This window comes from Peromyscus eremicus, chromosome X (genome assembly GCF_949786415.1).
Source record: "Peromyscus eremicus chromosome X, PerEre_H2_v1, whole genome shotgun sequence".
In the NCBI taxonomy this organism is placed as follows: domain Eukaryota; kingdom Metazoa; phylum Chordata; class Mammalia; order Rodentia; family Cricetidae; genus Peromyscus; species Peromyscus eremicus.
Window position 1 is genome coordinate 40,226,592 of NC_081439.1, and position 24,132 is coordinate 40,250,723.

At 33.8% G+C, this 24,132-nt stretch overlaps 1 protein-coding gene across 8 annotated transcripts in view; it reads left to right on the top strand.

The window, feature by feature from the left end:
- The window catches only part of Dmd (dystrophin), a 2,092,376-nt gene that overhangs the window by 659,329 nt on the left and 1,408,915 nt on the right, over positions 1-24,132 (top strand). For all 8 annotated transcript variants that reach the window (XM_059250112.1, XM_059250109.1, XM_059250111.1 and 5 more), the window contains 3 exons: positions 1,783-1,902; positions 18,618-18,719; positions 18,829-18,936. In XM_059250112.1, the coding sequence (XP_059106095.1) occupies positions 1,783-1,902; positions 18,618-18,719; positions 18,829-18,936 (330 nt within the window). The remainder of the gene's footprint in view (positions 1-1,782; positions 1,903-18,617; positions 18,720-18,828; positions 18,937-24,132) is intronic.

Consider the following 24,132-nt stretch of genomic DNA (forward strand, 5'->3'; position numbering starts at 1 on the left):
GTTTCTACAAATTCCTCTGGTCATTCAGATCAAAGTGATACTTTCATTTTAAAGTTATCAAATCATCATTAGTTTCAATAATACCTTGTATTAATATTTTTCGAAAGAATGAGATATATATCATCAATGAAAATGGAAAAAAACTCAAATATCTCATTTTATAACAAATACACAATAAGAAATCAGTTTAATACTAGAAAAATCAATAGTACATTTATCACATATACTTTATAAAGATTTGCTCTGTAGAAGTACTTCATGAATCAAACAGTGATTTCTACATGTTCCTTTACCATCATATTAAAGCAGTGACTATAATTTATGTGTAAAATGTTGTTCAGTCTGGTATTATTTCCTAGTACACTTTTACTTTGAATATATGATTATATATATAAAACTTCATGTGGAAATATAGGAAAATAGTTTTCTAAAGTTATAGAAGCCAGATTATAATATTCTGGCAAACTAATAATTGTCTTAATTGTTCTAAAAATTCCTGGCTGACAAGCTAAAAGTCTTAGCTTATATAACTCAAAGAAAGAGGAGGTGGGGGGGATACTTGACATCACCTTCAAGGACAACTTTGAATGTTAATGTTTCTATTTTCAGTCTCCTGGAAGAAAGAGGTTTATTAACCAGTGCAAGCTCTAGGATGTCAAATTCATGATGGGCAGTATACATTTCACACACAAAATAGGAGCATAGTCATTTTATCATAAATTCCTTCACTTGAAAATGTAGCATGAAAATCTTGTTAGAATTATAAAGAAGTTATCTTAGAGTAATCTAAAATATTGAGGCTTGAAATATAAAAGTCTAGGATTAAAGTGTTCATGCTTTTGAAATTGTGGTTCATCCATCCTAATAAGGTCACCTACAACTTTCATAACATTTGAAAAACTAAGAAGGAGACTGATTGGTCCCAGTCATTACAGTTTTGTATGTACAGGCAGTAGGATTGCCAGAAACTAAAAGACAATATTTCCAAACTATCTTTCCATTAATGTGTTATATAACAAAATACTTTGAGAACAAATCTAGTTATCTAGAATATTTAAATACCAATTAGATGAAATCCCCATAATAGTGTACTGTACTGAGGTTTTGGGGGACTGCAGCTCCAGGTAGGGATGTTTTTGCCAAATCCTTGTAAAATTTTATTTCTTGAAACATGCAGTAAGATACTGATAGATGTGAGTAAGCAAATGGCAGAACTAGAGAAAACTAGCAAAGAAATGTCTCTTCAGACAGAAGATACTTAATAATGTGAAATGAGATGCTGCCAAAATGGATATTGGATTTGGCAATCTTTGAAAGAAATACTTTGATGTGATAGTGGGCAATGAAGGTCAAATTAACTAAGCACAAAGGATCATTTTAAAAATAGAATATTTCCCAGTGAATATTAACATATTAAATAGAAAATTCAGACTTTTGGGTCAAAAGTGATTACTTTATTTCAATGGTATTTGGAAATTTTAGTAAAGTAGATAATACCAAGGATGCTAGTAGTACAGATGATTAAAGATAAAGTCCTTGAAAAGGTAGAGAGTGTGTGAGAAGATGTGCACTCTACCTGTAGCCTTCACAATGTAGGATCTGCCATCATACTCTGGAATTCAAATGAAATAGAGAATATAATCACTGAGTAAACTTACAGAAATGGTTTGAAATCAATCTAGGTTATTGAGTGATTGCATGACTCCACGTGTGGGAGAAAGAACTCACATGCACTTGGGAAGAGATGTTTTTAATATTTACTTTTGGATTATTTTCTTTCAGGTGCTTCAAGAAGATCTAGAGCAGGAACAAGTCAGGGTCAACTCTCTAACTCACATGGTGGTAGTGGTTGATGAATCCAGTGGCGATCATGCTACGGCGGCTTTGGAAGAACAACTTAAGGTCAGATTTGTTTTTACCTGAATTATGTCCTTTTCAACATTTAATTCCAATTAATGTATTTAGAAAATTCAGAATGTAATTCATTTAATGTAGGTAAATTAATATATTAATCATTCAAATTCAAATCATTCTCCATTTGGGCATTCTCAGTTTCATTAACTTAAAGTGGTGCACACACTAATTTCCATGCCTTTGAGGAAATCCACAAATTCAGATCTAATTATTATTATTTTTTTTTTCGAGACAGGGTTTCTCTGTGTAGCTTTGCGCCTTTCCTGGGACTCACTTGGTAGGCCAGGCTGGCCTCGAACTCACAGAGAACCGCCTGCCTCTGCCTCCCGAGTGCTGGGATTAAAGGTGTGCACCACCACCGCCCGGCTAGATCTAATTATTTCTTATTGTACTTAAACTGTATGCATTAGAGAACTATGCAAACAATACTGTTTATGTATGCTTCAAACCTACAATCTGAATGTGGGCAAAAATTAACTTGAAATTTACTAAATTATGAAAATATTAGTACCTTTGGTATTCATTCCTTTAATCTTTCAATTTTTGTTCTCATGAAAACATTGGGTGTTTTAAATGATAAAAGTTAGTTAGAATAGATATTCAGCCATTCAAACCTCCTTTCCAACCTAATTTCAGGTATTTTTGCTTAAGGAATGATGAAGTATGGTAGCAAGTGCCTGTAATTCTAGCACTTCAATGGTAGAGTCATGAGTATTGGGAGTTTGAGGCTAGACTCAGCTTGACAATAATCAGCATTGGTAAATGAGAACCTGCCCACTCCAGGCCAAAAACAAGGATGGAGAGAAGTCTCAGAGGTTAGTGCAGTTGCTTTTGCAAAGAACAACAGCCACATGGCAACTCACAACTATCTGTATCTAGATAAAAGGGCTCTGACCCATATTCTTACCTCAGGGGTCTCCTGCCAAAACATGGTGCACAGAAGTACACTCAGGCACCTACACATACACATAAATGAAAAATAAATATTAAAAACAACATAAAAAATGATAATGTGGATATTTCAAAGTTCTGTTTTATATGTGCATGCCCAAGTATGTGCATATACGTATGGAGCCAGAGATGGAAAGTGGGTATACTCATCAACCACTCTCAACCTTAGTTTTTGAGACAGAGTTTCTCTCTCAACTTGAACTCATCAATTTTGCCAGACTGGCTGGCCAGCAGATCCCAGTGATCCTCCTGTCTCCATCTTCCAATTCTGGGTACTGGGATTATGGGTATGCATCACTGCTCCTTCTTTTCTACATGGGTGCCTGGGGATCAACTCCTGGTGCTCTTGGTTGCATGAGAAGCACTTTATTTACTAAACTATCTCCTTAGTCTGCTGCTTATAAGGTTCATTGGGCCCAAGAAAGAGCTGTCCTTCCTTTGTGGCAGATAGGGGCCGCAAGTTTAATATCTCAGAGGATCCCCTCCATTACCAGTTGAAGTGACTTTATGAGCCTAAAGTAGTTCCTAACAGTAGCTCCAACCTGACCTATAACACAGCTTCTGAATTCTTATCTTTGTATTCTTGTCTCTTGTGTTAATTATTTTTTTTTCATTCCAGTGAAATGTCATGTCCTTGAGTTACTGCTTTAGACTGCCATTCTGCAACAATGCCATTTCATGTTATTAAGTGACAAAGGAGTAAAAATTTTCTAACAGATTGAATATTTTTTCCACAAAGCACCACTATTTATTTCAACCTCTGTCAGTTACTTATATTCTAATAATATTGTTGAGATCTGACAACCTTTATGTTATAGTGTATGCTAATATATCATGCAAGTTAGGGTCAATTTTGTATTGCACACATACATATGGCTGACAGAATAAAATACTGAATTTGAAAAAAACTCCAAACTTCTGATGTGAAAATGACTAATTGTTGGGAGGCAAAAATCCAATATTCAACCTTTTCCATACATTTTCAGAAAAGATTTTAAAAGCCTGTAGATCAAAATTCCTTCTGAATGGTGACTGGTTAAAAAATGAAACAGAACATTTTATAAGACAAGTAATATTTCCAAATACTAGAAACACATTGGCTTTAGCTGCCCTAACACAAATAGCCTTATGATATAATTATTTAACGTGATGCTTTCGGGACAGAAGCAGCTTGAGAACAGTCCATAGAACTCATAAATGAAGACTGGGTTAAACTTCATATAAGGAAATTTGGGAGTACTGAGCGTAAGGCTTAATGTCATCATTTAGAAAGATACTTTCTGAGGCCTGAAAGATGACCCAGAGTTTAAAACTGATTGATTCTCTGTTATGAGCATGGGAGTTTTGATCCCAGTACCCACATAAAGCAGGGATGTAACCCAGCTCCATGAGGGTACAAGAGACAGGAAAATCATAGGGGTTGCTGGCCTCTAGTCTAGTATGGGAGCACCATTTAGAGGAAGAAACTGCCTCAAGTTAGTAGGTATGAGAAAAGAAAACCCCATACCCTCCTTTGACCTCTATACATGAGTATGTGTGTCCACACACTCACACATACACATAAAGGAATACACATGTATAAATAATGAGAGAAAGAAATTTGCTTTTATTATTTTCACTTTTTATTTCATTAGCCCAGAGATAGCTGCTGAAATATATGTGCATGTCTTATATCTTTCATTTGCAGAAACACAGTGCACACCTAGCTGCCTGTGATTGCCTTTTCCATTAAGTAACTGTCAACCACTGTCTTCCAGAATCCTGACAAAGTGTTCTTCCTTATTTAAGGTCATCATTTTGACTCTGTATCAAATAGCCTTATTTCACTTTTAAGTAGTCTAGACTAATGTATAAAAGGACAGTGTTAGGTGGAATTAAGTGGAGCAAAACATCACTTTATAAAATGTTTGAAGTCTATTAAATAATAGCAATATTAATATTTTATTTGTTTTGTTTGAGGGATGGCAACAGGTGTGTGTGTGTGTGTGTGTGTGTGTGTGTGTGTGTGTAAAGTGTACAAAGACAAAATAAGGGTGATGAATATTTTCTACTCATTAAAAATTTATCATCTCTCTCTTTTGGGAAATTTTAAACTCCTACATTCTAGTAACTTACAGTATATAATAAAAATTTGGGAAGGTGAGGGGGGTGGGAGGGGAGAGAACAAGGGAATCCGTGGCTGATATGTAGAACTGAATTGTATTGCAAAATAAAAATTAAAAAAAAATTGAGAACCATAGCCATCAGCTGTGCTGTGGTAGAATATTAATATTTTTATTCTTCCAAATTTTTTTGTTATCCAACTTTCTTTTCCTTCTTGCTTTAATCTTCTTATCCTCTATTGGCCAAGGATCTACTCAGTGATTTTATAAAACAAACTTCATAGTTTCTAATATGAGTGGCTTTTCCAACATGCAATACTCTTCTTTCTGTGCTTGGCTTATTTCACTTAAATTATTGTTATTGCACCAGGACATTCTTAGATTGGAAAAGGAGGTCTAGGAAGTAGCAAGCTGTTTATTGGAAATATTGAATTCAAACAAGAATGTGATGTATTTAAGTGTTTTAAGAGAGGTCTGATGGGTATGTCATTCTGTATGCTGTGAATGTATGTAGCTCTGATTTGGTTGATAAATAAAATGCTGATTGGCCAGTAGTCAGGCAGGAAGTATAGTATAAGCAGGATAAGCAGAGAGGAGAATTCTGGGAACAGGAAGGCTGAGTCAGAAGTCACCAGCCAGACACAGAGGAAGCAAGATGTGAAGACAGAACTGAAATAATGTACCAAGCCATGTGGCTAAACATAAATAAGAATTATGGGTTAATTTAAGTGTAACAGCTAGTCCTCTCTCTTCCAAGCCTATGTCCTTTTTTACATACATTTTAAACTATTTAGGGTTTATATCACCTGAATTTGTCCTGTTGTGAATCTTTTGCTTTAAATTGTAGTATGACTAGAACTGAAACGGCAGCTTTGGCTGCTGGCTCTGCCCACCTCAGCTTGCTATCATGGCAGAACTACATTTACTGCTAGCTCTGGGGGAACCATGTTCATCGCTGACTCTGTGAAGCAGTGGGTCTATGCTTGCATCCAGCAGCATAAAACCTTTTTTTTTTTTTTTTTTTTGGTCTCTACTAGCAAAAGCTATATCCACCATACTCCATGTTGTGTGGCTTGCAGACACCACTGTGTACAGTGACAGGAATCTACCATGCTGCACTCAAGGCTGCATTCTACAGCATCTCTGCCCATTGGTGTCTCTATATCTCAACCCACATGAGACATGAAGTGGAAAGCTGTTTTGGCTCCATTATTTTGTGTTTAGAAGCCCTTTTTAAACTCTTTTAGGCCTTATGGAAATTCAAGAGCCCCACGTTGGTACTCCAAATGTAGTAAAAAGTTTTCCTGTGTCTCGTCTGGCCCATGGTTGGGACAAATCTGTATACACACACAGACACACACGCACACACACACACATATACATATATATACACATTTACACGTCTACATCACACTTACTCTCACACATACACTCACACACACACATATACACATGAACATACACTTATGTATTTGTTTGGAGAGGCATGACCTGGCCATACAGACAGTGCAGTGGTCACCAGGCTATTAATTAACTGACTCTGTTCAATTTGTAAATTACATGTGACATCTTCATAAGGATGTGTTTTATTGACTGAGAGGCAATTCTCAATATAAAGGTATAGGGAGAAAGAGTCTGGGATAAGCCTAAGAGTCTGTTGGAGCCTGGTGTGGCCCTGGCCCAAGAGATAGCAAGTAGTTCATCAGTCTGTTAACCACATCCATTTCAAGCCTTATGGGTAGAAAGCAGGTTTTAAATCTCTTTCTTTGAAGAGACAAACTTGTGTACTTAACATTCCTGGTTTTGCTAGTGCTTATCTGGGAGCACAAGGGCATAAAATAGGGGAAAGATAATTCTCTAAAACATTAAACCCTGTAGAATTAAAAATAAGCATTATTTATGACAATATGGATGAAAAATCTTGATGCTCCTTTTTTACTTCTATTTTTTAAATAAAGTGCACCTTGAATACAAAGTGATCATTTAAAGCATGATACCAAAAATACACTAACTGAATTGTCCATAAAACAATTATTGTAATTACTATCACTTTGTGTGCTTATCGTTTTGAAATAATTTTACACACATTGTAGGAAATATAAGTCAGGTATAAAAATGAGAAAATCAATGCATAGCAACGTTAAGTTTAAGATCATATAGCTTGTAAATGAGAGAGCTAAAGTTGGTACCTAGATGTGTGTAATACCTCCATCTGGACATAATCTCACAATTTCATAGAGTAAAATTGCTATTTGACCTTAAAAAAATTTCCAATTTTTCACAGTTCTGAGTTACCCATCAGCAAAAAAGGATAAGGAAACACATTTAGCACAGCCATGCATTTTCTCAACTTAAATCATTAATGTATACATACTATCTACATCTATACATATTAAATCATACACAATACAGCACACAAACATATCACCTATACACTATTGAAAGTATTAAAAATATTTGCATATTTTCCTCTCCTAGACCAGTCTTGCCTCACAGGCAAGCCACTGTCTAGGTATAGCTGTTTGGAGCCCTTGGGGTGTGGTTGGTATATATGAGGAACTGGGGACTAAATTTAATTCCTTTAAATTTAAATATGAATGTGATGCGTTATTCAGTTGTAGACAAATTATGTTTTGGATAGCTTGGATATCTGAAAGCACTTTTCAATGTAGCTTTTATGAACTCCTAATGCATTTCAAATCTTTCTCGTGAAAACTGAATATCCAAATAGGAAGTTTTGTAAGGAGAAAATGTATACTAGCTTTCAAACGATTTCATGGATATGTAACTTGTGGTAATTTATTTTAATATCTGTATGTAGCTAGAGTTTTCCTGGTCCTGCCTGGCCCACAGTCAGGACAAATCTCTCTCACCCGCTAGTTCTGCAGCTGCTCAGACCCAACCAAGTAAACACACAGAGACTTATATTACTTAAACTGTTTGGCCTAATGGCTCAGACTTCTTGCTAGCTGTTTTGGTATCTTAACATCTTCTCATGGTGGTGGCTGGCAGCATCTCTGTGACTCAGCCTTCCACTTCCCAGAATTCTCCTCTCTCCTTGTCCCACCTATACTTCCTGCCTGGCTACAGGCCAATCAGTGTTTTATTTATTAACCAATCAGAGCAGCACATTTAACATGCAGAACATCCCACAGCATCTATATGCTACATATAGTTGAAAAAACAGTTTTTAGATTTTTAGAGCTCACCTTAATCTTGGGTTTATGACTTTTTATTTGAGTCATAAACTGCTATGTTCAATTTATTAACTGAACTCAAAGAGAATAATAATAATACTCACCATATAAAGTTACTAAATAACTAAATATATCCAAATATATTGTAACAATGTTTTTGCTGATAATAGTTTTAATTCAAATACATTCTAAAGTGAATTGTGAGGTTTTGTCTCCAGAAAACACCAAATCCTTATACTGTGACAGTAACAAATAGTATTTCCTGGAGTCCTCAGTAAAGTGCACACATAGAGCTTGAAAGATTTCCAAAAGGCAATATGCCCATGCTCTCCCATACGCAGAATGATTTCAACAACCTTTAACTTCCTATGAAACTTCACAAAAATTATATACTTCCAATTTCCTCAAAGATAACATCTGACTGAAAATACTTCTGGTTACTTTGGCTATATTCTCAAATTAAGGTAAATAAAATTGCATAGCAAATACTTCTTCATACCTGCATTATTTTATACTTGTATTTCTGATATAAATGTATGCCGCATAACAGTAGTCATTGACTCTCATTGCTGAATGGGTTTAATTTATATAAATATATTCAAAATTTTATTATAAACTCTATTGTCCAAAATCATGATTTGATTCCAATTCAGGAATTATTATGTATGACACTGTTACAGAACATTATTTTAAAAACCATTATGTGAACATAAAGGCACCTTTATATTAAGCTTATACATGGTATTGAAATTTGGAGAGTGTGGCATGCATGAATTTACATTTATAGATATTACAATCTTCCAAATTTTATGGAAAAAGTTATACAGTCTCCAATAGCTAATGATCATATGTGCTTCATCTAATTTCTTTGATATTTGATCAACATTCTTGTTAATTTAAAACTTTTTTGTTGAATGTATAGTGATATATCATGTTTTTCATTCTTATATTTGACAGCTAATAAGTTTAAGTCCATTTCAGTTGTGTATTGGGCATCTAAGTGTCTCCTTTTGTGTGATATCTGTTTTTCTATTGCATGATCTACTTTTATTTTAGTAATTCATTGTAGGAATTTAAATAAATATTCTGGACACCAATCTTTCTTTGGTTATAATTTCTATATTAACAGGTGTTTAATATTTTACTCATTAATTATATATTTTAATGAACACATGTTTGCGTTAACTATATTCCAATTAATGTTGCCTTTACAGTGGCTATGTTTTAGTCTAAAGGAAAAAATATCTATTTTCAGGTCTTGAAGCTTTTCTTGGATAAACCTCTAGAAGTATTAATTATTTACAATTTATATACACTTCACCTGGCACTGTTTTGAGAGCAAGAGATTGGTACCCATATATTCCATACAGATTTTATCAAGACAGCAATACTTACTGCAAAAAATCAATGATGCTTAGTATCACATTTGTATAAATATATTCAAACGTTTATGTATACACCCTAATTAGATTAGGAACTCTAAGCAGTTGAATTTTCAACTAATCTATTAGACTACCACCACTATGCTTAGTGGCAGCATTGATAATAGTTGTAGTGTAAAAGATGATAAGAGAAAGTTAAATATGCCAAGCATTATCATTTATCCAATACCAAGTTGTCAGCTCTGAATGCATACACATTCAAGTAACACCAAACAGATGGTGTGTGTGTGTGTGTGTGTGTGTGTGTGTGTGTGTGTGTGTGTGTGTTAACAATAATAGGTAAGGAAAAAGAGACCATGATGTTGAGAGGAAGCATAAGGAGGTACATGGGAGGGGCTGATGGAAGAAAGGGAAGGGGAAATTATATAATTATATATATTTTATTTAAATGAATAATAAAGAGGAAAAAGAGAATACTGAAGGTTATCAAAATATGGAACAATGTTAGTGCCATTAGGAAAACTATTTGAACTGAATTCCTCTTCATGAAATGCAATGACATAGTTGAAAAACTGAGTGGAAGAGAAGATGAATAATTGAGCGTTAGTGTATTAGATGATTAATGTAATTAGGGAATTTGTTTACAAGTGCTTACTAAAAGGAGACTTCTACCCTACAAGAGAGAGACTAGGAAATAGATGTGCTACTTTTTAATGAGGTTTTACAAAGATGGCTCTTATGTCAGTCTCAAAGACATATCTGAGTTAGAGAAGATTGATAGCCCATAGAAGTAGATAATTAATTTACAGTTATAAGTTTCTAAAGTAAGCATTATAAGAAAAGAAAGTTCACTATAAACAATTTAAGGAACCTGAGGGAGATGCCAATTCTTCTCTCAATAACCAGTTGGTCAATAAAAACTATTTGTACTTATTTCTTTCAATTTAAATATTATTTGTGTGTGTATTATTTCAACATAAATTTGAAAATCAGCTTTTTAGTTGATGTTAAAATTATGTTGTAGTCAAAACTGTATTATATTGAATTGTAGGTGAATTTGTAAAGGACATTTTTATTAACATGTCTTTCAGTTCATAAATGTGGAATAACTTTCATATACTTAGTATTTTGTTATTTATTTTAAATACTTTTTAAAGCTTTCAAATTAGAAGGTCTTGAGCTTTTTAAAGATATTATCTGACGATTTTGTTATTTTTGTTGTCATAAGTAGTATGCTTGAAATAGTTCATTATCAGTTTGCTTTTTCTGATTCGGAAGAATACAATTAAGTTTCGTTTGGGGATTTGCATCAATAGACTATAAGTTTACTTATTAATTTCAGTAGTTTATAGAAATAGTGTAGATATATTAATAGGTTGTTTGTGAGTGATGACTGTTTTATTTCTCTCCTTCCAATCATTATTCATTTTATCATTTTTATTTGCCTTATTGGATAGTGAGTCATCCTTTTAGGTGTCACAGGTTCTCGATTTTTCAATTTATTTTTAAGTTTAAGCAGTTTCCATATTATATATTTTTAACATTTGAGCTACCAAAATGACAACATAGTCATATAATGTTATATTTGACCCGCATAATAATTTATAATAATTTGTTATGTAATATATGAAATTGAGATATGACATAAAGGAAGAAATTTCTAACCTTTCTGGCAAATGCAATTGATCTGATAGTTCTTGGCCTATTTACCCTCATATCAACCTCAGGAGAAATCAAGAAGCTCTTGATTTCTTTAACGTAGGCTTTAAATATAGCTCATCCTCATCAACCCTCCATTATCTCAGTATTATTTAATTCATTTTACTTTGTACATATATCAAAATATGTGATTTTTTTTCCATATGCAGTGGTATACATCTATAATCCCAATATTGGGAAACTGAGACAGGAAGATCATGACTTTGAGATTTTAAAAGATTAAAAAAATGAGTCATTTCTTATAGAACGTAGACTGTTTCAAGACAATATTTAGAATGGAGCACAGGAAGTATCTGCTGTCCATAATTTGCTTTCAACTACAGTATATATTGAAGCATAGTCCTGTTTAAGATGGGAAAGTAAAAGGTGTTTCAGGTCTTTTGTGAAGTTTATATCTCATGGGCTCCAGAGAAAATATGAAAATTTGTAATTTTAATTCCTACAGACATGTTTGATGTGTCTTTTGTTATGCTATTTTGTAGCATTTCAGAATTTTTGCATTTGGTAAAAAGCTGATTTTCTATCATCTGACCTGCAAATCTTCACCAATCCCTGCCACCTCAATAATTGATCACCACTTCCAGAGTACTTTCATATATGTAGCCTTGTCTGACCTTAGCATAAGATGAGTTTGAGTCTACCAGAACAGATACTGTTGCTTGCTTTTTCCTAGGGGCACATAACTGAAACAGACTTTGTGCCATGATTGAGTTTCCTAACAGGTGTCACTGAGTTGGGCAAGCACAGGACTTTTTTATGCTGTCTATAAATTAAGATTAGGGCTTCTCGCATTAGTACTTTCAAATATTGTTTCTGTATTATTAGTGATTATAGTAAGTTTTCACAATCTGTTTTCTGAGATGGATAGGTCAGAATAGCATACAAAACTGGTTCTCAACCTATGGGTCACAACCCCTTTGGGGATTGAGTGGTCCTTTCACTTGTGTTGCATATCAGATGTCCTGCATATCAGATATTTACATCATGATTCATAACAGTAGCAAAATTACAGTTATGGAGTAGCAACAAAAATAATTTTATGGTTGAGGGTCACAACAACATGAGGAACTGTATTAAAGGTTTCCTCATTAGGAAGGTTGAGAACTACTGCCACAAAACCTTTGCTTCTTTAGGCCTTCAAATTTACCACAAATTACTGGTAAGACAGTTATTTACTAAAGAAGAAAGAGGAAGATTTACAAGACAGTAATCAGTGTTTATAGTTATATTGGTGATATTCGTCTCTGAGATATTAACCAGAAAGTTAAGGAGTCTGTCTACTTCAGATTTCCAAGTTGTAAGGAGCAGTAAAATATCTACCAGCCAAGGAATTGCTGAGAATGTGATGAATGCTACACAGAAGTTTGCATGGTAGAATGTTCCTTACTTTCTGGTATCACTGTTGACTGTGGGAGCTGAGGGAGACCTGAGGGAGCTGGAGAATACAGAGTTTACTAAGCTGCCAAACACCATAAAATAACACTATGCAAACAAGAAAGATGGGGTGGCCTTTGTGCATGTATTCATTATCACTTCTTAGAATTCATAAAGAAAATAATATATGGAACTGAATGGAATGGTAGACAAAGAGCATGATTCTGTCATTACATTTTCAGTATAGTCACCAAGGCAAAATTTCATTAACAAATCTGACAGTTAAATTTACTGCTTAAAATTAAGTACCACCAAACACTACAAAGTCTTTATTTAAAAATGCAAGTATTTTCAGATTTTCCATGTGATTAAACAAATGTGCAGTTAGAATGTCATATATATCTTAGATCAGATTATATTAAGGTTAAAATTCTTGTTAAGTGGGTTAGATAACATGTGTGCATACTTTAGAGTAACCATCAACCTGTTTCATATATTTAGGCAGGAGCTAGCACAAGATCATTTAAAGAGAACTAAGACGATTTTTATGATAAACTTCCACTAAGTGTTTCTTGATACTCCACACTGTGTTTTTCTACCCTACTTCATATTTTGAGGAAGGTATAAGATGTGCCATTTTAAATATTCACCTTTGGTTAACAGTGTGTAAAATCTTTGAATTTGAGAAAAAGTCAGAAAAATCGTCAAAACATTATTCAGAAAGACTGCCACATTTCTTGCTTCATAATGGTTCTATGTTTTTTGTTCAATAAGTAACTTTATGTGATTATTGTTTTACCTCTGTTGAGATTGAGCTGCTTATATTGGTAAGTGCATGGTTACTTACAAAGTGAAAATTAGGATTCAAGAAAAAGTTAGTTTTCAGAAGGCCTGTAGCCAGAAGTTTTCCTGAGTCCCAGCGGGCCAACAGTCAGGACAAATATCTCCAACTTGCATTCCCCAAGTAAGCACACAGAGGTTTATTTTAATTATAACTGTTCGGCCATTAGCTCAGGCTAATTACTGACTAGCTCTTACACTTAAATTAACCAATAATTCTTATTTATGTTTAGCCACATGGCTTGGTACCTTTTTTCAGTTCTGCCTTGTCATCTTGCTTCCTCTGTTTCTGGCTGGCTTCTCCTAACTCAGCCTTCCTCTTCCCAGAATTCTCATTGTCTGCATATCCCACCTATACGTCCTGCCTGGCTACTGGCCAATTATTAGCAATCAGAGCAACCAATCAGAGCAACACACATTCACAGCATACAGAACGACATTCCGCAGCACTGTTCCATACACAATTCATTTAGCTGGGTGTGTGTTATCAAGTCTTCAAGTGAAATAAAAGTCTGCTTGCCGGGGCTTGGGGATTTAGCTCAGTGGTAGAGCACTTGCCTAGCAAGCACAAGGCCCTGGGTTTGGTCCTCAGCTCTGAAAAAAAAAAAAAAAACAAACAAACAAAGAAAAGGGAGGAGGAAGACAGAAAATTGAAACCCTCCCACCTACTTTCCCAGCACTCCGGAGGCAGAGGCAGGTGGATCTCTGTGAGTTCGAGGCCAGCCTGGTCTCCAAAGCGAGTTCCAGGAAAGGCACAAAGCTACACAGAGAAACCCTGTCTCAAAAAACAAACAAACGAACAATTAAAAAAAGGCTGCTTGCCGCCTCCGTCTTTTATGAAGCCCACTCCTTTGTGTTGTCCATAGCATGTGACTGTCTTCTTTAGTAGGGCATATTCCTGGCATCACTTTATTTCTTAGTACCAAACACATCAGACACAATTTAGCACTCTTATTCTATCACAGACATCCTTAACTTCGAGGATTGCTGTGCTTAAGTTTTACCTCCCAGGCTTGTAAAATTCTTGTCATTTATCCAAATGTTCTTTTGACCCTTTCTTACATGTGCTTTGAAAAAGCAACTAAACCAAACAACAGGATCCAGATAACAAATGTTCTTGATTTGGATAACAATATAAGATATGAATAAAGTGAGAGGGAAAAACCCTCTCAAATGTAAATTTGAGCATAACTAAAAATGGAGTTATGTAGATGAATTTTAAAAGTTCTTATTAATAAAATCAAACCCGGAGCCAGGTATTTGGGTGAATGCTGGAAGATCAGAGAAGCAGAACAAGTCACAGCTTCCTCACTTTGCCAATACCTCAGCTAGTCCTGTTTCCTCAAACTGGAAGCCTCTGAGTCCTCATCCAAATGGATCTCAGCTGAACTGCTGCTCAAAAGCCTAAAAGCTTAGCCAGCTCTAGTTCCTGGTCCTCAGGCCTTATATACCTTTCTGCTTCCTGCCATCACTTCCTGGGATTAAAGGCATGTGTCACCATGCCTGGCTGTTTCCAGTGTGGCTTTGAACATGCCTTTGGAATGTTAGGATTAAAGGTGTCTGTGCCACTATTTTCTGGCATCTATATCTAGTGGCTGTTCTATTCTCTGACCCCAGATAATTTTATTAGGGTACACAATATATTGGGGAACACAATATCACCACAGATTTATGATTTTTTAGTCCATGAAAATGTGTTAGAGTAAGGGATCTGACCTTTAAGCTTACTATGGCTGAACCTAAATGAGAATATAAATAGAACTAAATTTATTTTTCTCACTTTGCATATATTATGATTCACTGCTTTTGCATTTACATTTACAATGTTTATCTAGCACCACAGATACATATATTATTTCTAAATTCTTAAGGGATTCTTGCACTTAAAGGGGACATTGGAGGAACACTAAGTAAATATACATCATTTTCCTCTACAGACTGTTTCAATACTTATGCTGTTGTTACTTAAAAATTATTTAGCTTCCTATCCATACTATTTGATCAAATTATTTATACTTGCTTAATAACTTTGTTACTGTCATTCAAGCAATGACATAAATAAGTGATTTTGATAGATTCTAGAGCTAGCTGATTACCTTCCCAGTGTTTAGTTGCAACATATGAATTTTAATGAAGGTCAATATTTTAAAGTAATGCACAGATAAATCTATAAATTTCAGCAATCACCATATATCTTTGTATACTGCTGGGTGTTCTTTGGAGATATATAATACATGTTGGATATATTAAATATATGTAATACAAAAATAGTTCTACTTTTCTTACTATTTATACAAAGATCACCATAAACTGTTAATACATATTGCAGCACAAATGACTTTGAGTCAATTTATTGAGCATTTGTCAAGAATAAGACAGACTTAAATGATGAAATGTGCTACTAAAACTATATAAATAATAGATTTCAAGATCAAACATCTTTTCACAATGTCTTCTAATTGCATTATGAGGGCAAAAGAGTAAAATAGCTAGCAATAGGGAGCTCATAGAAGATTTGAAGCAAAGGCCATTTCTAAGCAAAATATAATAATTTGTGATGCTCTCATACCTTTCTGAAGGTGAAAAACTGTACAGTCCATCATACTGTTTCATAGTTTTTTTTTAAAGGAGTATAAATGATTTAGCTATACATTCCTTGTAAAATAATCAGTATATCTCATGTATGTTTTATGTTTGTGAGGAATCCATAATAGAAAATATCCCAGAGGATCTTTTAATCTAGTTAATGTATTTTCTTATTGTTCAGTATGCAAGAAGTCTAAGATCAAGAATATTGGGAGAGTCTTATAAGTATGAATGTCATGGGACTGCCATCTTCCTGTGTCTTTATATGGTCTCTGTTCTATGTGCACATGCCGGATCTTTCTCTGCAGAATTTCTTTTTTAGGGATACAAGGAAAAGTAATTTAGAGTCCACCAACATAGATCCATTTTAAAATAAACTATGCTTAAATGAGGTCTTGACAAATAGAAATATACCTTAAGCTAAAGGTAGGGTGTAACATTGCAACAAAAATTTGGAGGAATAATTCAGTGAATACCTTTGTTTTGTTGTGCTTGGTACATTAGGTTTTTCAATAAAAATGAAGAAATTCATTATTTATGAATAAATAAACTAGAAATTATAAACTCTAAGTCACACAGTGGTAATCTAAAACAATGAATTGTCAATTCAATCATTATTTGGACACAAATAGTATTTTAAATGACATTCTTGGAATAGTTGTCATAAATAGTTCAGTTAGGTACCTAAAAGAATGTTTAACTTCAGTGCTTTAGAATTCACAAAATGTGTAACAAATTGTATAACAAGTATTTCTTATATTTTTTAAATATATCAAATATTTGTAGACAATATTAATGATGAAACCTTTTATTGGACTATATAGGCTGTCCTACTAAAATCAATAAACTAAATAATTAATTTATAGAGATGTAATTTGAAAATGCTCCTTCATACTGCTGTATTCATTTTACTTGTAACACTACTGAGATAATACTTTAGATTTAGATATGATTATAATTAAAAACTTTAAAATTTTAAATAATCATTACTTTTAGAAAACCCCAAAGCTTCTTTGTAATAATTCATTGGTTTAAAGTAGTTGATGTAATTGATTTAAGTTGGTATATTTCTTATGATTGTGTTGCATTGCTTTCTCACTGATATGGTTTCTATAATCAACAAATGTAATTCAAAAGGAGCTGACTAGAAATGAAACCATAAAACAAACAAAATAAGTTACATTAAGGTGATAGCAACAAAATTTTTATTGACATTTCTGCAGAAAAATCTGAAAACTCATTTGCTACTGAACAGCTATAATAACATAGTAAAATGTTTGCCATTTGCTGGTTCCTCATAAATGGAATTTCCACTTAGAAATAAAGGTAGATGAAACAATTTTAAAAGTATTTTGATCTTCAAGCCACTTACCAATATGTAAATATTTTCTTGGTATTATATACGTTTGCAGTGTTTGACTCAAGCATCAATATTGATAAAGTGAGTAAATTGATGCAAAAATGGTAGATATTGTGATGAGATATTATTTCAAAATATGGAAGGAAACACTTTATAATTTCTATATATATTAGTTACATTGTTTCAAAAATAGGATTTGTACTTTCCATTACTCTGATTTTATATAAAATATAACAGATTTTGTAATATGTCTAGCTTTAGTGATCTAGTAGCTATGAGAAAATATCATTTATATGAAAAAAACGAGTAAAAAGTTAAAAACTTGAGACTCTGAAGTCCTTAAAGTAAATGACACAATTTTGAAATATAAAACACTGTAACATTTATTCTCCAATATATAAAACATTATAATATTCTCCAATTCAAAAGTATTGTCAATGATTTTGGTTTATGTTACATATTAAAATAGTGTATATATGTAGACACAAGGGACACAGTAAATATATGGCAGCTAGTTTTCAGAGAACAGCAGTATTTTCTCTCTGTTGTAATTAACAGACAGAAGATTTGATACTTTTCTAATAATCAAGAATTTTATAATAATCAAGATAATAGAAACAATCAATGCATAGAAAACTAAAAATGACTAAGAATTGTCTTTAGACAACTCTAATTACTGATGCATTATTAAAATAAGAATGTTTAGTTTTGCTTTGTGTCCAATATTTAGACCTTTACTTCAAAGTGTATATTTTCAGATCTAAAGGAGACATTTATTTTAGATGTTCTCATTGGAAAATCTTTTCTGTCTTTCTCTATTGACACATAAGAGTTGTTCATCTATATGGGACATAGTATAATATTTTGATATGTTTTATATTGTGTATTGATCCTTTATGATTCTCCATTTTATCTTTTTTATTTTACACTTATAGACACATTCAAAAAATAGTTGGAGAACTACTTTAGATTGCATTCAAATATCTCTGCTTTTGAATGAAAGGTGGAAGAAAGAGTGAAGTAATCTGAAAGGATATAAAAGGCACATTGCTTACCTAATTATGAGCAGAAAGAGGAGAGCTATTCTTTAGAGGAGATTCAAAATGGGATACTTTGGGAAAGCATTCCTGCCATTTTAAATGAGATTGTGTTACAACTCTTTAATAATGTGATTGATTTCCCCCATCTTCAGGTATTGGGAGATCGATGGGCAAATATCTGCAGGTGGACTGAAGAGCGCTGGGTTCTTTTACAAGATATTCTTCTAAAATGGCAGCGTTTTACTGAAGAACAGGTGCGTTTTTGTAGGAGGAAATTGGGGCTTTCATGAAACTGAAGAGGTGTTAAATTGGACAAGTAACAAAAGGATCTATTTTAAATAATTCTTCTTTGATCCCTTTCAGTGCCGTTTTAGCACATGGCTTTCAGAAAAAGAAGATGCAATGAAGAAGATTGAAACAAGTGGCTTTAAAGATCGAAATGAAATGGTATCAAGTCTTCAAAAAATATCTGTAGGTCTATTTTGCTTTCAATAATTTTTAAAACTCAACAATACAATTACCTTTGAACATTGTCTGTTTTATCTTGTCTTAAACCACATAGTCATTTTTATGCTTAGATTACAGATTATTCACAGTTGTTATCTGTACTTTTCTTAATCAAAGTTGAAAAAGTTATAGGTATGCTTTAAAATTACTTTTAAGCAAAATAGTTTTTATAGGCATACCCAGAGTAAAAGTTCAGTTAAATTAAAAGCAACACCAAGAAGCATTTGTTTGCTTTCCATATAAATTTTAAACAACGTATTTTAAAAGAGACAGACCTAAAGGTAATCCTTGGAGTAGTTCATAAAAAGAATGCAACATATTTATCCTCCCATCTATGGGACTGAACATTAGTTTGACAAATAATAATCAAATAGTGTAGATAGTAAATAAACTTCTCAGTTAGGAGACTGGATTCAAGGTTAGGTAGCCTAATAGGAGAATGAAGGAGAAAATACCTGAATGAAAATAATGGTAATTTAGTTTCACCTATGTTAAGATGAAACTACCACATCTATGTGAAAACACCTACTTGTCAACAGATGTACCAGACTCTCAGAAATTGATACCTAACTAGTTAATTCTTAGAGGACAAGTAAACATGCTGCAGAGAGACTGGGTACTGAAAAATAATAAATAAAAAGGGCAGAAATTCAGGCAATATGTACAATTGAGTGAAGGACAGAGTACAAAGAAATCTTAATAAGCATTAGAATTCAAGAATGTAAGAAGAGAGAAAATGACAGTGTAAGAGTCAGAAGAAGTCTGTGGATAGTGCTCATTGGGTGGAGGGCTTGCCTAACATGCATCAATTCCTCCATTAGACCTCCACCACCACATAAATTGTACACATTGGTACATACCCATAATGCCAGCACTTGGAGGTAGAAGCAGGGGGATCAGGATCTCAAGTTTATCCTTCACAACATAGTGAAAGTTCCAGGCCAGCTTTGGATACATGAAACCTTTTTTCAAAAGAAAATGAAAAAAACATTATAAAGAAGAGCATGGTGTACATTGCAATTTGCCACAAAGATAGAAGGGCAAATTGAGTAAAGTTTATACCTTTTCTAGCGGACAGGATGCATGGCCTCCATATCCTTAGGCAAAAAATGTGGAAATCATCTTTTCAAACAAAAGATGGATCCTTTGAGTCAATAAATGGCTGGCTTCTAATTATGACAATTTAGTCATGCACTCTGATAAAAATAAGACTGTTCTGAATGGAAATAGAGGACACGGATGAATGCTGATTTTTGGCTTTCACAAAGTCACCTTTCTTATAGCACCCAAGACCACCAACCCTGTAGTGGGACTGCCCCCACCAATTATCAGTCAAGCAAATGCTTCACAGACATGACTCCAGGACATCATGATGGAATCACTTCCTCAATTGAAATAATCTCGTCCCAGCTATGTCTGGGTTTGTGGCAAGTTGACAAACCCTGTGAATATGGACACTCTGTTTCTGTTTACTGTCATGCCCTTAGCCTTCAGAATAGTGAATCACACATATTAATCATTCAATAAGTAGTTACTGTATAGTACCAGTTACAGAAATCTCTATAAGAAATAAAGACTGTAGAACACTTAATTCAGAACACTGAAAAGGTGAGCATTGGTTGTCTTTAGAATTACTATTACTATATAGCAAATAACTTGAATTTTTGTAAAGACGTGAATTTTATATTATCTTCATGGGTTTTGTAGATCACTATCACTCGGTATGTACAGAATGAGATGATTCATCTCTGTTTCTCAGTACTTGGACTCTCGGTATATAAGTGAGTAGGAACTAGAATAACCTGAAATTGCTCTTTCATTAATACTTTGTGCTACCTCAGCATAGATGCTTTGAAATCCGTGGTTTCTGACTAAACCTCTTTGCCATTACTGTGTTTCCTGTCATCATAGCATGAGTGCTTTGAGTAGTCAGAATTCACACACACATTATTCCTGCAACTGAGACTTAACCTAAAACTTTATTTAGCATCAATGTTTTTCTACTTGGTTGAAGCAGTCATATATCCGCCTAGATCTCATGAAAAGCAAATAGATTTCATCTCTTTATGAAGAAACATCAAGGCCAAATGATAGCAGAGCATCTGAGATTTATTTGACAGTCACATCCAGAATGTATTATGTCAGAATATTATTAATTTATTTTGTATGATAACAGATACCAATTCTGATGCCTACTGCTAGTTACTATCTATACTTCTGATTAGCTTTACTGATCAATAAAGTTGTTAGGAAGCAACCAAGTGACAAAGTCCAAATACCATAAAGCTAGTAGATCCTCAATTGAATTACAAGTTACAGTTCTGTCAGATAAGCTACTTAGTTGATTTTAGAAGAGGAAATTGAAGTCTAGGAAAATCTAGGCATGACATATATCAGGGATTATATAACACTAGTAGCTAAGTTACAATAAGCACTAAGATATCTAGACTCAGGTCCAGGCCCCTCAAGCTATTTTTAAACTCCTCGTATCATTTACTTTACTGGAAACAAAGTGGCTGTGATTCCAAACTGTCACTTCCAACTGTCATATGCTACTATGTGACATTTTGTGAATAAAAGACTTTCCCAGACTCAGGACGATGAAAATTCTGAGTGAAGTCTCAATAAAATCTGAATGTGATTAAAATTCATATTATGTCACCTTAGCTATGAACAAAGTGAAAATATATTTTGTATAAGTCTTACCATTTGATAGTTTAAGCCAATTAACAAAACCTGACAGCTGGTCTAGAATTGGAGGTAAAATTCCCCTGCTGACTCAGGCAGTGAATAAGAATTTAATGTTCATTAAAATATGTCACAATCTGAGACCCAAAACAGGTACCATCTGTTACCAGTTCCTACTATATGCCTAGGTATAGATTCAGTGTTCTAAAATTCTCTTTTATTTACAATCAGCAAAATTTCTTTTGCAATATTGTCACTAATAACCTGTGTAATTTTTGAATACTTTTTGTTAGGGTTGTTATCTGGAAAGTTTGGTATTTCATTTCTTCTAGATCAGTGATATACATAAATAAAACTGTCTATATTTTTCTGATCCGAATATTAAAAACTAAAGAGAAGAGAAAATTCAGGCTTTATGAGGTGAATTCTAGGACTTACTAAATTGTATAACTTATCCCAGGAAAGCCCATCTCCAGAAGAAATCTGCTCTGGAGACTGTTGCTGTTTGTCTGAAAAAGGACAACACTCAGAAATAGGGAGATGCAAGAGTATATCACCCAAGGCTTTCAGAAAGGCTGTTTATTTACCTGTGCATATGAAAGCTCAGAAAGTCTTTGTGGAAAGTACTGTTTTATACTGATTTGGTGCCATGAAAACAATTCCTCTGATTACTCTCAATGAATTTATCTTAATAAAATCAATGCTTTAAAAAATATGTTCCTTAAGTCCATGGTTTCAGCATCACAAATATATATATAATATTCTTACAAATATAAAGAAATATAAATTTTTAGGTTCTTCCCAAGTGTGATGACTTGTATATTCTGCAAGGAGGAGCCAGGAATCTGTATTTTAATGAGCATACTATATGATTGTAATATTCTCTGAAGTTTAGAGACACTGTAATCAACCAACCTACTGCAGTACTGAAACAGATGAATATAATGGAATGGACTACTTCATATTTTTTTCCATAAATCACTGCTGAAAAAAATTGATTCATTATTCAATTTCTCCAGTGTAAGAGAAATTGTGATGGCATTATCCTCCTGTGCATACTCCTCGTGAGAAGAGGGTGAAGGTTTCCTGTACCTTTTGTAATTGTATATCACATTTCAAATTCAATTCATCTTCTAACCTTGACCAGGTAGAACTTGTCTACTCTCTTCTTACTGAACAGCATAATCTGTCTCTTTTCTCCATTTACTACTGACTCGACCTGATTTACGTACTGTGGCTTCCTGCAAGCTTAAAAAGCAGGTCTAGGTGCTGGGCTTTTGTGAAAATGAAATGTTTATCTTCTTTTATTGTCCTAGCCTTGTGTAAGCTTTTCAGGGTTTTCTTTTGCTTCCTAAACATTTTTTAAAAAACCTGACTTGAGTGTGCACATGCATGTGTGTGTTTATATGTACATGGATATGGGACAGCACTCCCGTGGTGATACAGGACAACTTTGTGCAGTTGGTTCTTTCCTTCTTACTTTTTGTGAGCGTCTGAGATCGAGTTCAGATTCCATATCTTCCTCAACAAACATTCAGGAAGTACTCTCTATGTCCTTAACATTCACAGACTTAGCCTTAACTCCTTATTTATGAATATTCTTTTGCTTCTATTACTTAGGGAAAATTAAAGCATAGTTATTTAGGATATACACATTAGATTCAAGATTAATATGACATGCAAGCAGAGCATGGTGGCCCATGGTTGTAATACTACCACATGAGAGGAAGAGATAGGATCACTTCAAGTTCTAGGTTATCATAGTTTACATAGCAGATTACAGGCCAGGACCAATTATGGAGACCCTAAATTAAAAATCCAAGTAGAGCCACACAGAGAGGTAAGAGTAGTACTCATATGAACAAAACAATTCACCTCAAGGATACACAGAAGAAGATAATTTAAAACTTACAATCAAATGCATCTAGTGTTGCTACAGATTTATTTTCACTCCAATTACTCATTACTGTGCAAGAGTCCTTTCTGAAACTGGAAGGTAACGAAAAGAAGACAGGGGAAAGGAGAGAGACACCGGGGAAACAGAGAGAGAGACAGGGAAAAAAAGAAGAAGAAATTGAGTCTAAATAACTAATTTGCCACAATCATTTTTAAAAACTCATATTGGGCTGGTCATCTGGCTTATAAGGTAAAGATGCTGCTGGCTAGCATGAAGATTAATTCCCACGGCCTACATGGTAGAAGGAGAGAAACCCTTTCTGCAAGTTGTCCTCTGAAATTGCACATGCAATCTGTTGCTTACATTTTACCTTCAGTGTGATTTCTGCAGTTGTAATTTTAAAAGTGACTTTAATTTTTGTGATTTTTGCTAAATGCTTTTTTGTTTGCTTTAATATTAACCTAGGAATCTTAGTTACATTTATGTAGGCAGAACTAGGATGGATTTTTTTCTCAAAGCTTAAGGAAGAATTTTAAGTAGCCACGTGTGTAGGGATAGAAGGTGCACCCACTGTT